Genomic DNA, 12,884 nt, shown 5'->3' with positions numbered 1-12,884 from the left:
TGCTCAAACAGTTTTAGTATGTGAAAGTGAAGAGTCGGCGCGCGTCGCGTAAGTGACTCATAAATATTAAGTGAGTGTCTGAGAAGGGACAAAAAGGCATGATCAGTCGGCATTAACGCAAACACCTGGCGAGCGTATGAGGTGAAATAACGTGACGTGACAGTGGCACTACAGGGGAAAGAACAGCATACGAATTCACGAATATCATTAAACCAATACATCAAAGACTTTTTAGGATGGCTGCGGCTGCAGTAGTAGAAAGACAACAAACGAGATTTCGAACAAGACTGTCGCAGACTCAGTTGAATCTAGACATGGGTTTAGCGCAAAGACACAGATCGGACAGTTTGAATACGTTGGACCGCCAGGCCCTTTCTTGTCCAGTGTGTGTTTCCAAGGTCCACCTTCCGGGCGACGACACGGTCGAAGAAGGGAAAGAACTTTTTGAAAACTTCGTCAGAAGCGAGATTCAGAAAGAGGGCCTCGAAGAACCGCAGGATTGTTTTTCACCTGAAGTTCTGGGGTAGGTGTTGCTATTTTTCTGCTGTAGAAATTATCGTCTAAAGTAAGATCAGGAACTTGCTGGTTTCACCCTAAGTGCACTGTTGAAATGGGAATGAGTTGAGAAAACACGCTAAAACTCAATTTCCGACCATTCTCCTGAGGCAACATAATTGCTGGCAAGCAGTGCATGTATTTCTCTTCTTTTAATATTTATCTTCCTAGTCTAAACAGGAGAAGTAATTTCATATATATATATAATCATAACTTGTACTGTTTTCCCCTTTGTTTACTCTAATATTGGAAGGCATGGAGACAGTTACCATGAAATCATGCCTGGACATGCTGGGGAAACTTTTTTTGTATCACTGAAGATGAGAAAATAGATGAAAATAAAAATGATCAGAGCGGATGCCATGAAGACCTCAGTTTTGCTTGTTATAAACACCCATTATTACATTCTGAAGGGGTTTTGTTGGTATATAATTTATATTTTACCTTTATGAGTTTGATTGTTTTGGCACCAAGCCATGAGATGTTGGATAAATTTATTATGACATAATCATTCACTGTATTTTGTATTGTTTTATTCTTATTGATTGTGTGCCCCTGTTAGGATTGAATAAAAGGGACCATACTTGAATATTAGATTTTGGTCAAAATATACAGTTTAGGAATTATCAGGTTTTGGCTATTAATATGCCCAGTTATATATTAAGTGCCCTTTTCATATAGGTTTTGAAGACATCTTTTTCTTCACCTAGCTAAAAGTGAATGAACAGTACCTTTCCTTAAGGACATTTAACATTTGATCCAAGTCTTAAGAAAGGTATAAATATATAAGGCAATGAATATCCTCTTTTCTGTCACTTTCAGCAATTAAATGCATTTCTCTTGGGCTTCAAGTATGCATGTTTCAGACATTGTCAATTGAACTAAAAGGTGTATTAATATAATTATGTTGTTTCAATACCCAGCAGTCTCAAAATAAAACTTGCACATGGCAATTCTATTTATAGCCCACTCAGCTGGCAAACCAAGTCATTTCCAGGCTGTGATAGTTCTACTTGGGCATTGGATTACTGATTGTTGTCAGCCACTACTCAAACTGACCTTATCTGTAAACAACTGCAGTTATGTTGAAAGTGTCTGTCGATGATTTAGTCACTTCCCATTTGTGGTTGACTGTTTTTTTGGTTACACGATTGACTTGTGGTTAAACTCCTCCTTCACTGAGCAGACAAGGAGATTGAACAGGTGTTGTTTTCACACTGTTGGCATGTCTAATTTTATTAGACATATATTTACTTAACTTAGTAATAGAGAACTGAATAAGTTGACAAGCTTATCTTAGCATTCAGCTGAAACTGAAGATAAGATATTGTATCTATTCTTGTGACAATTTTTGACATAGTTGGGCTATTCTGGATATGTGATATTTGTTTAAAAAGGTGGTTGTCAATAAACCAGAACACAGTCTGAGCACAGGGTTGGCTGTAGTGGTAACTATAGTGGTACAGCTGTAACTCTAGTCGCGTTTGCAGACAGTGGCACCCTCCTTGTGCTGCACCTGGTTGGGGAAACTGCTATGATGCACGTGCTAAGAAACTTTCTTTTTTAAGGTGGAATGAAAAGTTTATGAAGATACATAGGAATATTTTTAAAACACTTTATGGAACATAATTTCTTACTGTTTATTTATATTGAAGCAGAATGATTTTTAGGTTTCAGTGGTTTTTTATGATGTATTTTACTAAATAAGAAGCCAGCATATTGATTTAGGAGACAAAATGCAGGCAAATTGGATAAAATGCTATGTCATCAACAGACTGAACTAAATTGTTTATTTTTTCCCCTTTATTAACTTGGGTTTAGTTATTTTGTCCCCCATCCCCCTCTCTCTCCCAAAGAAGTGGATCCACAGTGGCCGTTACTAGGACTGTCAGAGTTTGGGTCAAAATTTGGCATTTTGATTGACAGCTAATAGTATCAGCACCTTTCTAGATAACATCTGTGGTTGGCAGGGACATTTTTAAAGTTGAGTAACTTTTGGTTGGTAGTGTTTTACTCGTAGAACCCTCAAGGTTACTAATGTACTGGTAGTACATCCCTTTTTTTCTCCATAATATATCTGTTTCTATGGAATGAGCAGACATGTTAGACCACAAAAAGATGACTGCAGGCCAGGTGCAGGGGGAAAATTTGTGTATCACTTTTCACTGGAGTCTGCCAACAAGTGGCAAAACATTGGAATTGGCATCTTTCCAGCACCCAGTGAAATGTTCAGTTTTACAAAGCACTTTATCTGCCCAGACAAGATGTAATTCCCTGCTTTGCAAACTTTCATTATTAACATGGTCTTTCCTTAGAGGAAGGTAAACATCAGAAGACTGATATGATAATATCTTAGGCCTTTTGTCCTTACAGCAACCAAGCTTGGTCTTGGGTTCAGGAAAATGAAAAATTTCCAATAATCAAGGCATTGCTGTACACACAAATATTAATTGACAATTTGGCTAAATTCCAATGTTCTTGCTTTAGATGCATGGAAGTTAGTAATTTGCAGACAAATATTTTATATGGATCCAGAAACATTTGATCCTTATTTATGGAGTATAATAACAAAAAAAGAGATAGATAGTAGTTTTAGAAGAAATTCATGTTGTCTCTTCCATCAGAAATTTAAAATACTTTTCAAATGTAGTTCAAGTTATTATCAAATGTAGTTCAAAAATGGAGGATTGATCAACAAAAATAATTTGGAAGACTCAGAAATTATCTCTGGATCCGCCCCTGAAAAACATGACAAGAGAAGTTTAGTAAACCATGATATGAACTGGTAATGAGATTATTTACCTGGAGAAGGGATGTGAAGAAGTTGACTAACTTCCTTGTTGTTTCCAGGAATCCCACAGGCTATACCAACCCAGCTTGGGCACACGCAGGAAAAGATCTCCGATTAATCGCAGATGAATTTGAACGAACCCGACCCAAGGAGAGGGAGAAAATCAAAGACAGGGCTTCTAAGGCAAGATTTATTTCTTACTTCATGAAATTCTGGACTGTTTTGACAGAAAGTTGAATGACTCACCACTTTTTTGTCAATTTGTCATCCAAGTGGTTTTAATTTGACTAAAATTAGTCAAATCAAACCCTTTTTGTTTAGCCAATTTAAGTTAGTTTTAGCATTTGGCTAAATTGGCGAGTGTTAGCACTACCTCAGGAATTGTGTCATAAATTGGTTGTCCAAAATTTTGCTATTTTAAATGTAATATAATTTAGAAACTTATGTCATAAAAAGTTAGATATGGATGAATTATGCTCTCTCTCTCTCTCTCTGCAACTTTTTTTGATCTCAGTACATTTCTGTTTCATTTGTTTTGTTTTCATGTTCATTTTGTTATTAATTTGGCAATCTATTTTAAATCGTTTGATGCGGCGGGAAATTTTGTCAGATAAGACCCCCTTTTGTATTTCATCATTCAGTCCCACAGGTTATAATGGCGTATGATCTCATCTTTTGTGGTGGACAGTTTCACCTTGGAACCAGCATACCCCATTATTAAGGTTCATTATCAGATTAGTTGTGTGCCCAGTGTTTCGTTAGGGGGTTCCCCTTTCACAGAGAGGGTCCCTCCCAAGGTGACTCACCTTGACTCAGGTAGTGTCAACAACAAAGCCTGCCAGGTGTATTATGTCACTGTTAAATATGACATATTGACATAAGCGTGGTATTAAAACACCTCATCTGATACAGAAAGGGAACAACTGTTTATCTTGACTATTATCTGTTAAAAATGGACAAAGCATGGGGTTCAGGGATTTATTTACCATTGAACACAGAGATCATGGTGTTTTTTATTAGATAGCTTGTCATTTATTGGTCTTGGTGACATATTGGAAAAACCTTTCAGCCTTTTTTTCACTTGTTGAGACATGAAATAAGGGTAATTTCCAGATGAAAGGGCAAAATGCAGGCAACTACATATTTACTCAAAGCTGCTGATAGTTGGCCATTAGTGCAATGTTAAATTGAAGTATATAATCAGGCCAGGGGGAGGGGGGGGTTCTTAAAAAAGATTTGACTTGGGTCCTGTACCATTTCTAAAGTCGAGTCATAATGGGGACATAAAAAAGTCCACTTATTCAGAAAAAATCCCCCCCTCTTTGAGATATATAACAATATTGTTGGCTGCTGGTCTTGATGGTCTTGTGGCACTGCATGTCTTGAATATAGACATAAATCTGAAAGGATGGAAAATGAAATTAAACTTTTTTAATGGCACAAAAATATCGAGTCATCTTGTAAAACTGTAATTATACCATCCAGACAATGAAAAATGCTCTTGTTGACAACTTTATTTTATGAATGACTGATTCAGTAAACTTGGTTGTGTAATGCATCATGACTCATGTAGTGAAGTCCTATGTATGTGTACAAATTTTTCAACTTGTTTTTGTTTAATAAAAACATTTTTTCAATTTTTTAGAAAACATTAATTGTCATGATGTAATTACATTGGTCCACCTAACACATAGCAGTTACAGATTTTATAATTAATTCAATAGTCAAACGTAGGATGAGATCAGCATTTGAAATAAAGCAGTAAACATGCATGATTTATGTCGCTGTCGTGGGCAGTTATTTTTATACTTTTATCAGATGTGGACACTTGTCATGGTCCCCTTGTGTGATTAACTCACATTGTCCGATAAGATTAACCCAAAAGATAGTGTCTGTGGGATGTGTTTGTCCAGTGTTAGCTTTGTAATAAAGTCTAGAGATGTTCTGTGATAAAAATCTTAGAGGTGTTCTTTATTGGTGTACTAGTAGCTGATGTTCTAGTTAATGTAAAAAGTAAGCAGATTCTAGAATTAAAAAAAAAATACTCGTCAAAACAGATGTCTGCATGATCACAGTTATGAAGATAAGCACAAGAACACATCCAAAATTCATAAACTGTATCTGCATTTTATACCACAAAAATACAAAGCTTTTTAATTTCTTTTTAAATACGAAATCTGGTAAAACTGGTTATTATTATATTATTGTGTCTATCATACAAAAGACCCAAAGAACTCTAAAGTTGAAAAATAATAAAAAGGTTGTTGTGCCAGACCTTGAATTATTGATTGCTAGCATATACATGTAGAATATGGCCTGGGAATCTAGGCATTCGACTTCATTGACGTGTTATGTGTCTAACACAAAATGAACAACCTACAGAGGATGTTTGAGATGAAATACAATGGCCCTTATGCTGACAGAGGTAGAATGTGACCTTGGGTGTTGTAAGATTAGTTTCCTGAAATTCTGATAATTTGTCATGACCAGCCATGCGTTTCAGTGCTGGGGCTGAAGTAGGGAGAGTTGGTTTAAACCCCATAGCTGCAGATTGCGTATTAGTATATTTACTAGTAAATGTAATGTGTAATTTATGGAAATATTTTACAATAAATTGAATTTTGAAAATAATATAAAATCATTGGGAAACTAGTTTTAATTAAAATTAATTGATTGATAAAGTTTTTACTTGAGGGGTTTGGTAGATTGTTTAATTTGAAAGTATGTTTTCAAGGACTTAAAAAAAACTTTTAGCACTCTAACTGTTTGATCACATTTACGTGAAATGTCTATTTTCACAGGTGGGATTTTCAAGCCTTGACCAAGAAAATTTCTTTCAACTCCTCCAGGAGTTGTTTGATGAGAGGATCACCAAAGAGAGAATTCTGGTTCTGTTTTTCTTCTGCTCGGACCTGGCAATCAAGACGCTGAGAGCGTGCTCCGTGGATTACTTCAGGCAGCTGATCCAGTGGTCGGTCAGTTACATCACGGAGAAAGTCTGCATGTGGGTGGAGCACCATGGAGGTTGGGTGAGTAAAGGAGACGCACCAGTGTTGCCTAGCCAGATTGTGAAAAACAAAAAACTTTTGTTTACTTTTGTGTTCAGTGTTACAGAAGAAAACTTATGTTTTGTTTTTCAAAATCTGACTGACTGATGAAAAAAATTGTGAAACGTGTGAAAATCCCAAGTTACTTTTTTTAAATCTCATCGAATTAATTTATAGTAATGTTTATTTTCAATTTGAAGATCTTTTAACTCTGATAGTGTGTAAAAAGGGTGAGAAAATTTTTTTCTTTCATTTTGCAGCTCATTTTGTGAGTAATGGGCTGCTTATAGACACTTCACTCTTGTCAAGTCAGATTGTTAAGAAAAAAATTTTTCCACTTTGCATTTAGTGTGGCAGGAGTTCACAATTTTATTTTCAATTTGGTCCAATGATGGAAAAAAAATTGTGGGCATTTGTAATGTAAATCCCCAAATTGCTATTTTTATCTTATTGTATTTATTTCTAATATATGTTGATTTTCAAATTATAGATGTCTTTTCAACTCTAAAATGTGTTTAAATAAGTTGAAAATAAAAATAATGTCTTAATATTTGTTAAAAAAAAAAAAGAAAAAAAGATGTGTTTATTACATCTGATTTTTCTTTCCAGGGTAAAGTTATCCATGGATCTGTGAAAATCCTCAGCAAGGTGATTGTCTGGGTAGGTCTGGGTGTGGCCTGCGTGCTAGGGGTAAAGTGGGCCATTAAGAAACTCTCCTGAACACAGCCCTTCCTGAACAGATGCTGATATTAATATATCCTGCCAGAATCGTCCTCATGGAAGATCAGTTCAACTGCACCGTGTTTCCCAATGATTGATGAAAGAAAGCAGTAATATAATGTATGCAAGGACTCAGAATTGTGAAATGATTGCATCTGAAGAAAAATGCTCTCCCACTCTAAATTATCATCAAATGGGTAATTGTGTTGTTGTAATTAATTGTTGTCAAGCCTTTCTGGAGTGATAATTTCACTAATTCAGATGATAGAAATGATCTTAAAAAAGAGCACTTGTTGGATTTAATTAGGATTATACCTACTGGGAAAATGAAAGGAGACAGCAAAAATACTGACTCTTTGGCTGGAATTTTAAGGTTGATAACACATTGACAGCAAGGTGGAGGGTGAAGTCACTAATTCAGTGATAATTATGTGTGAAATATTTTGAAATTACTGTCTGATTTGCACATTAAAAGGTGAACCCTCCGTTTATAAAGCCATTGACTCACTGATGTGGGCCTAAAGGCAGTAATGATTGTTGAGAGCTTTTAACCTTTACAGTAACATCATGCAACATCAATTTTGAATCCACTTTTTTTCTGGCAGATTTTAAAGTAGGACCAGTAGAATGGCACAGTCCTTTAAGTTTGGTCCCTGCATCTTATTGAGTCTCTGGGTTTGTTTGGTTGAAGTAGTAGTTTGTTATCTTATTTATAATTTGGAAGTTGTTAAGTCTAAATATCTGTACTCTGTGGAAAAAGGAAAGAGCAATCAACCTGATGAATTGTATTTTTTTTTTTTTAATTTAAATTGCAATTTGACCAGACAGTTATCTGGGTAACATGAAGGTGCTTGGGGTGCTGTGGAATGGATTCATTGATCTCAATATTTTTTTTTATTTATAAATGTCTTTTTGATATTCAGTGTTGTGTAATATTATTTATATTTATTATTATGTATAAACTGTATATAATGTAATTTATAAAGCTTCTGATAGTTTATATTAGTGGTGTATTATAAGCTTGAGACAGTGGTATTACTAGAGGTGCATTGTTATACGATATTTTTCATTATTTAAAATACACAGTTCTGATACTGATGATAGTAGTTAGTGAAACCATTTCAATTGGAAAGAAACTGGTCTTACATATTCATGGGTAAACGTTTTCAGGATTTTGCCCAATTTCAGGATTTTCAGTTTTTACAACTTTCACCTTTGTACATAATATTGAATAGGTGTCAGAGTGTGACCAGTAACTGCTGAGTTTATTCCAAAATTCCCAAAATTTAGCAACATTTCTTAGATGTTTGGTTCAGAAGTAAAGGAAAGCATAGCCTTATTAAGCTAATATGAAGGCAAGATGTTAAATATGTTTATTGAACACTAAATGCAGATTCAATGCCATTTACAGGCACTTTTTACATAAATTTTAAATATTGAATGTGCAGGCACCTGCCTTAATTTTTACAGTGCAAAAAATTACGGTATGCTTTCAAAAGCAGATGCAGAGATTTCATAATTTATCAATTTGATTTAAGATTCCTTGTGTACATATCTGGATAAGGGCTTCATTTTGTTTGCAGAGTGTATTTAAAATAGTTTTCATTATGATCTCATATTGGCCATATCTTGTCTCTGACCTGCAGTTGGTATCATCTGGCAGTTTTTCTAACATTCCAGTTTTACATCAACATATCTTATTTGATGGAGCTTAGTAGATTTTCTGCCAACTTGTGGCTCATGGAAAGAAAATGGTCAATGTATATACATATGCAAATTTTGTACTTTTGTAAAGAAATAATTATTTGGAACCTATTGCGTCCTTCGGTTTGGTTGTATTTATATTTGAATAGCAACCCCTTGATTTAGGGATAAAGCATGTAAAATTTTTAACATTTTTTTAAACTAAAAAGTGCACAAACGACTTGGCCTTCTTGTTGAACTTATTGTGTGACTAGTAATATTTTTTTCTCATTTTAAACAGAAAAGTGCCATAAATTATAAAATAGCCTAATTTACCACCTGACAAACTGTCCACTTGTGGACCATCTTGGCACAGTTTTGAATCACACAAACTGGAAGTTGGTGCTCAGAAATGATGGCAGAATTTAAAAAAGGACTTTCAATTTTCTCAGATTGTAACTTTTCATTAAAGGTATTGTGAGCGTCAGGAAAAGATCACAGATTGGTTAGCCAGATAAAAAGGTTGTTTAACCCAGAAGAGAGTTTTTCATGGGGGAAATTGATTGAGTCGACACTACAACACTATTTGAATGAAGGAAAAAAAGTACCTGTTGTAGGCACATTCTTAATTTAACACCCCTAAATAGGCTTAATATTATGTTTGTCTTGGCACTTGCATTACTACAAGAGAAAAAGTTTGCTTTAACATGGTTTTTTTACACCTCATAAGGCACTAAGAAATCCCCACTATTCTCATTCTTACTGTGTTTAGATACACTTTTTTGTGACAAATCAATATTTAACCTTTGAAATGTTCTCTTTCTGCTAACAATATATTTAAACCGCCTTGTCTGTACATTCAAAGGGAAAAAAATCCTTCAAAAATCCAATATGTAATCTTTGTATTATGTGTAGAGCAAATTTCATCAAATCTAAAAAAGGAGTCGTATATGGACAGGTTGTTGATCAAATATTCAGTAAAATTGCTCATATAAAATAACTGTTCACCCTCTGCATCAGCTGGGCAGCAGGAAGTTACCACTCAAAGCCTACACATTGGATGAATAAAACCATTCATCCAAGCCTACATCAGGACAATCAGTAATCATTCCAAACTTTCCAACTTTCAGTTACTGAGGTGACTAATTATTCAACAATGACACATAACTGTGGAGTGGACCAGGTGAAAATATCCACACGACAGAATCTTGGAAATTTTCTTTTTACTATCTGCATTAGTTCATGGGGCACCTGTCAATATCCTTATACTGGTATTCAAGGTATGTCACTGGGCACCTGTTACTCACAGCATCACACCACCTCATATTATGTCTAAGTGGTAGCATTCAGTCCCTTATCATACTTTAACTGATAACCTAATAAGGGTTACCTCTATTTGAAGATGCTGCAAAAGATAACACTACATTTAATGAGTGGCTTGCACATGAATGCCTGACGTGAAGTATTTATTTGTGTCTTAAGGCCGGTGATAGTAAAAGGACCAAAGTCATAGAAACAAAGCCCTGGGCTTATAAGTTTTTATAAGAAATTAAAACAAACTTCCCAAAAGGCCAATTAAAGACGGGGATTAAGTACAGTGTCCAACGGATGACGCTCTGGCGCCAATTTGAGGGGAAAAATGCCGTTTTCGGTATTGGGATTTTCTCTATAACCAAGACAGCTATTCAAGTGATTCAAAAGGCCTCATAAAGCTGGGTGAAAGCACTTCAGCGCGGTACCAGGGAATTGTCTTAAACTATTTACTTTTGATTTTATCATCTTTTACGTTAAATTACCCCATATTTCAATGGCTTATTCACTTCAAAAGGCGATATCTTTCAAACAAACAATTTTCTCTTAAACCCCTGATATCATGCTGTAGTCCACATTCCTAACAACAATAGGTGCAACTTTTGTAACGATCGGTTGCTCAGATAGTGAGATATACTTGGCAGCGATTCATTTATCTCGTCAATATAGAAAGCTGTTAAAACAGCCAAAAACGTTCACAGGTTGGTTAACAGGGCTTATTAGTCAAATGCTTAGCTGGCAAATTTACCTGTTATCGGTTATACGATCAGCTGGAACCATTGCTTATTGTCATCTAAAAATATTTTGTTTGGGTGCTTTGAAAGGGCAGAAAATCGTGCTTTTGTTACATTTTCCGACCACTCGTTAGGCATGTAAGCGTGCCGCCATTTTGATTGACAGCTGTGGAGAGGGCCCTAGCCTTGTGATGTCCAGTAGGGTGTCAAGGATATGTAGAAGGAAGCGCTAACAAAGGCGATTACGTTTAACCGCAATTAAGAGGTGTGAAGTTGCATTTGAACGTTTCAATGGCTCTTCCTCGGCAATCGAGTAATTTTACCTGAGAGATTCCTTCTTTGTTATCGGCAAAGTGATCAGATAAAACTGTGTCGAGAGCAAGTGTCCGTCACTTGTGTTGATACGAGTTTTTTGACGGGTAACGCTGCAGGATTATTTTGCACGGCACTTGGTAGTCGTCAGATCAACGGAAAAATCCAGTAATTACTTCAGAGCGGTCTCGCTCAAAATGACAGCTAAGATAAAGGGGAGACGCTCAGCTGCACAAGATTCAGCGGTAAAAGTTGCTGAGAGAAGGCTTTTGAATAAATATTTTATTTTTACACACATGACACTTAGACCCTATTTGCTTTTTACCTGCTAGCCTTGACTATTCTCGGGGTCTTTTTGTGATTTTCATTTTTGGACACTTGAACTCTTTCTTCCCGCTTGATCAGTGATTTTGAAATTGTTTTTCTCCAAATATCGCAAAATGCAAAGCCGCTAACATGCGTTTTTATTTTTATTGTTTTAATCATGCTGTCAACCTTTGCTTGGATTTCTCTTGTTTGGCCATTCAAATCACAATTTTTCGCGTGTCTCTCAAGCTCCATGATATCATATCTTGGAGAATAAAATTTTATTTTGTCAACATTAGATTTACCTTTTGCAAACGGCGACCAACAATCATTTCCGGTTTCGTAACGTGTCGCAGATACGCTCGACGATATATATCGCAAAAATTAAAGGCTAGGCTAAAAGTATCCTTTTTTAGCTTTTTTTATTTATGTTTTTATCGATTTTCCTTTCATTTGTCAATTAATTTAGACGTTTCGATTAACTCTTTCACCCATTTATTAGGTATACAGAAATCAGTCATCCGACTGAACAAATAGGGCCGGTTTTCCCCAACCGCCACGCATAGGCCTTACTCTCAAAATTTTCCTTCTTTCCTCTGGAAAGGGACTTTTAACACGAACTTTTCTCTTCCCCATAGTGTACTAGCTAGACTTCTTCGCTGCTAAGCTGATGTAAGACTTATGACCTATTACCGCACACGTAATCGGCTTATAACTCATTAACTGTGCTCCGACCCCCTCATGGCAACGGCCCTTAGTAACAGAGGCGTGGCTTAGTTGTCAGCCTGACTGGGGCGCGTGCCGGTTGAAAAACTCATCAAAAGACGCATTTTGCGATGCAAATTCATAAAAATTATTACATCCAACGTTAGATACTTTTTTGATTAATATAAACACACAAAAAACTCAAAAACACGATTTTAAGCGTATTTAACCCTATCACCGACCTTAAGCAAACAACTTGAATAATAGTGTGATTCTGAAAAAGGGATTAAAGTTGTTTTAATACACTTGCTAACATGACAGTGAATTGCATATGCTCAGATAATATACTTAAACCATGCTCAGTTGATGCTCTTTATGTCTGTCAGCTGTTGATAGCAAAAATGGAGGCAAAATATATTTGAAACGAAATTAATTTTTTTCAGCTGTATTTTACATGTCTTTATTTTTTTCTTTTTTATTAATGACTAGCTGAACAAAAATTTATGTAAGAGTAATTTTATTGATTTTCTGTCCAAATGCTCCAAGGTCAAACTTCTTACTCATAAAGGTCAACTATTAATCACAGACTTGAATCAATTTCATATCTAACATGAGATTAAAAGATAACACTGGGCATTTCCAGGTTTTTTTTTCAAATATGAATCATTATAGATGAGATACCCCAATGAGGCGTATAATATTTTGAACTTATCTAAATTG

The 12,884-nt window shown here is 35.5% G+C and overlaps 1 protein-coding gene across 2 annotated transcripts; it reads left to right on the top strand.

Annotated features, from left to right (window-relative positions):
- Positions 1 to 21: 21 nt before the first annotated feature.
- On the top strand, positions 22 to 8,928 carry LOC106154378 (uncharacterized). 2 transcript variants are annotated; one of them, XM_086999124.1, is made up of 4 exons: positions 22 to 523; positions 3,406 to 3,529; positions 6,148 to 6,375; positions 7,003 to 8,928. In XM_086999124.1, the coding sequence occupies exons 1-4, from the start codon at positions 237 to 239 to the stop codon at positions 7,111 to 7,113; spliced, it is 750 nt and encodes a 249-aa protein (XP_086855250.1). In that variant the 5' UTR covers positions 22 to 236; the 3' UTR covers positions 7,114 to 8,928. The 2 variants fall into 2 exon arrangements, with proteins under 2 accessions (XP_086855250.1, XP_086855252.1); XM_086999126.1 differs by lacking the exon at positions 22 to 523 and adding an exon at positions 1,828 to 2,876.
- The last annotated feature ends 3,956 nt before the right edge of the window (positions 8,929 to 12,884 follow it).

This window comes from Lingula anatina, chromosome 1 (assembly GCF_051362555.1).
Source record: "Lingula anatina isolate TDL-2025a chromosome 1, LinAna3.0, whole genome shotgun sequence".
Classification (NCBI taxonomy): Eukaryota; Metazoa; Brachiopoda; class Lingulata; order Lingulida; family Lingulidae; genus Lingula; species Lingula anatina.
This window is presented reverse-complemented; position numbering and strand designations above follow the sequence as displayed.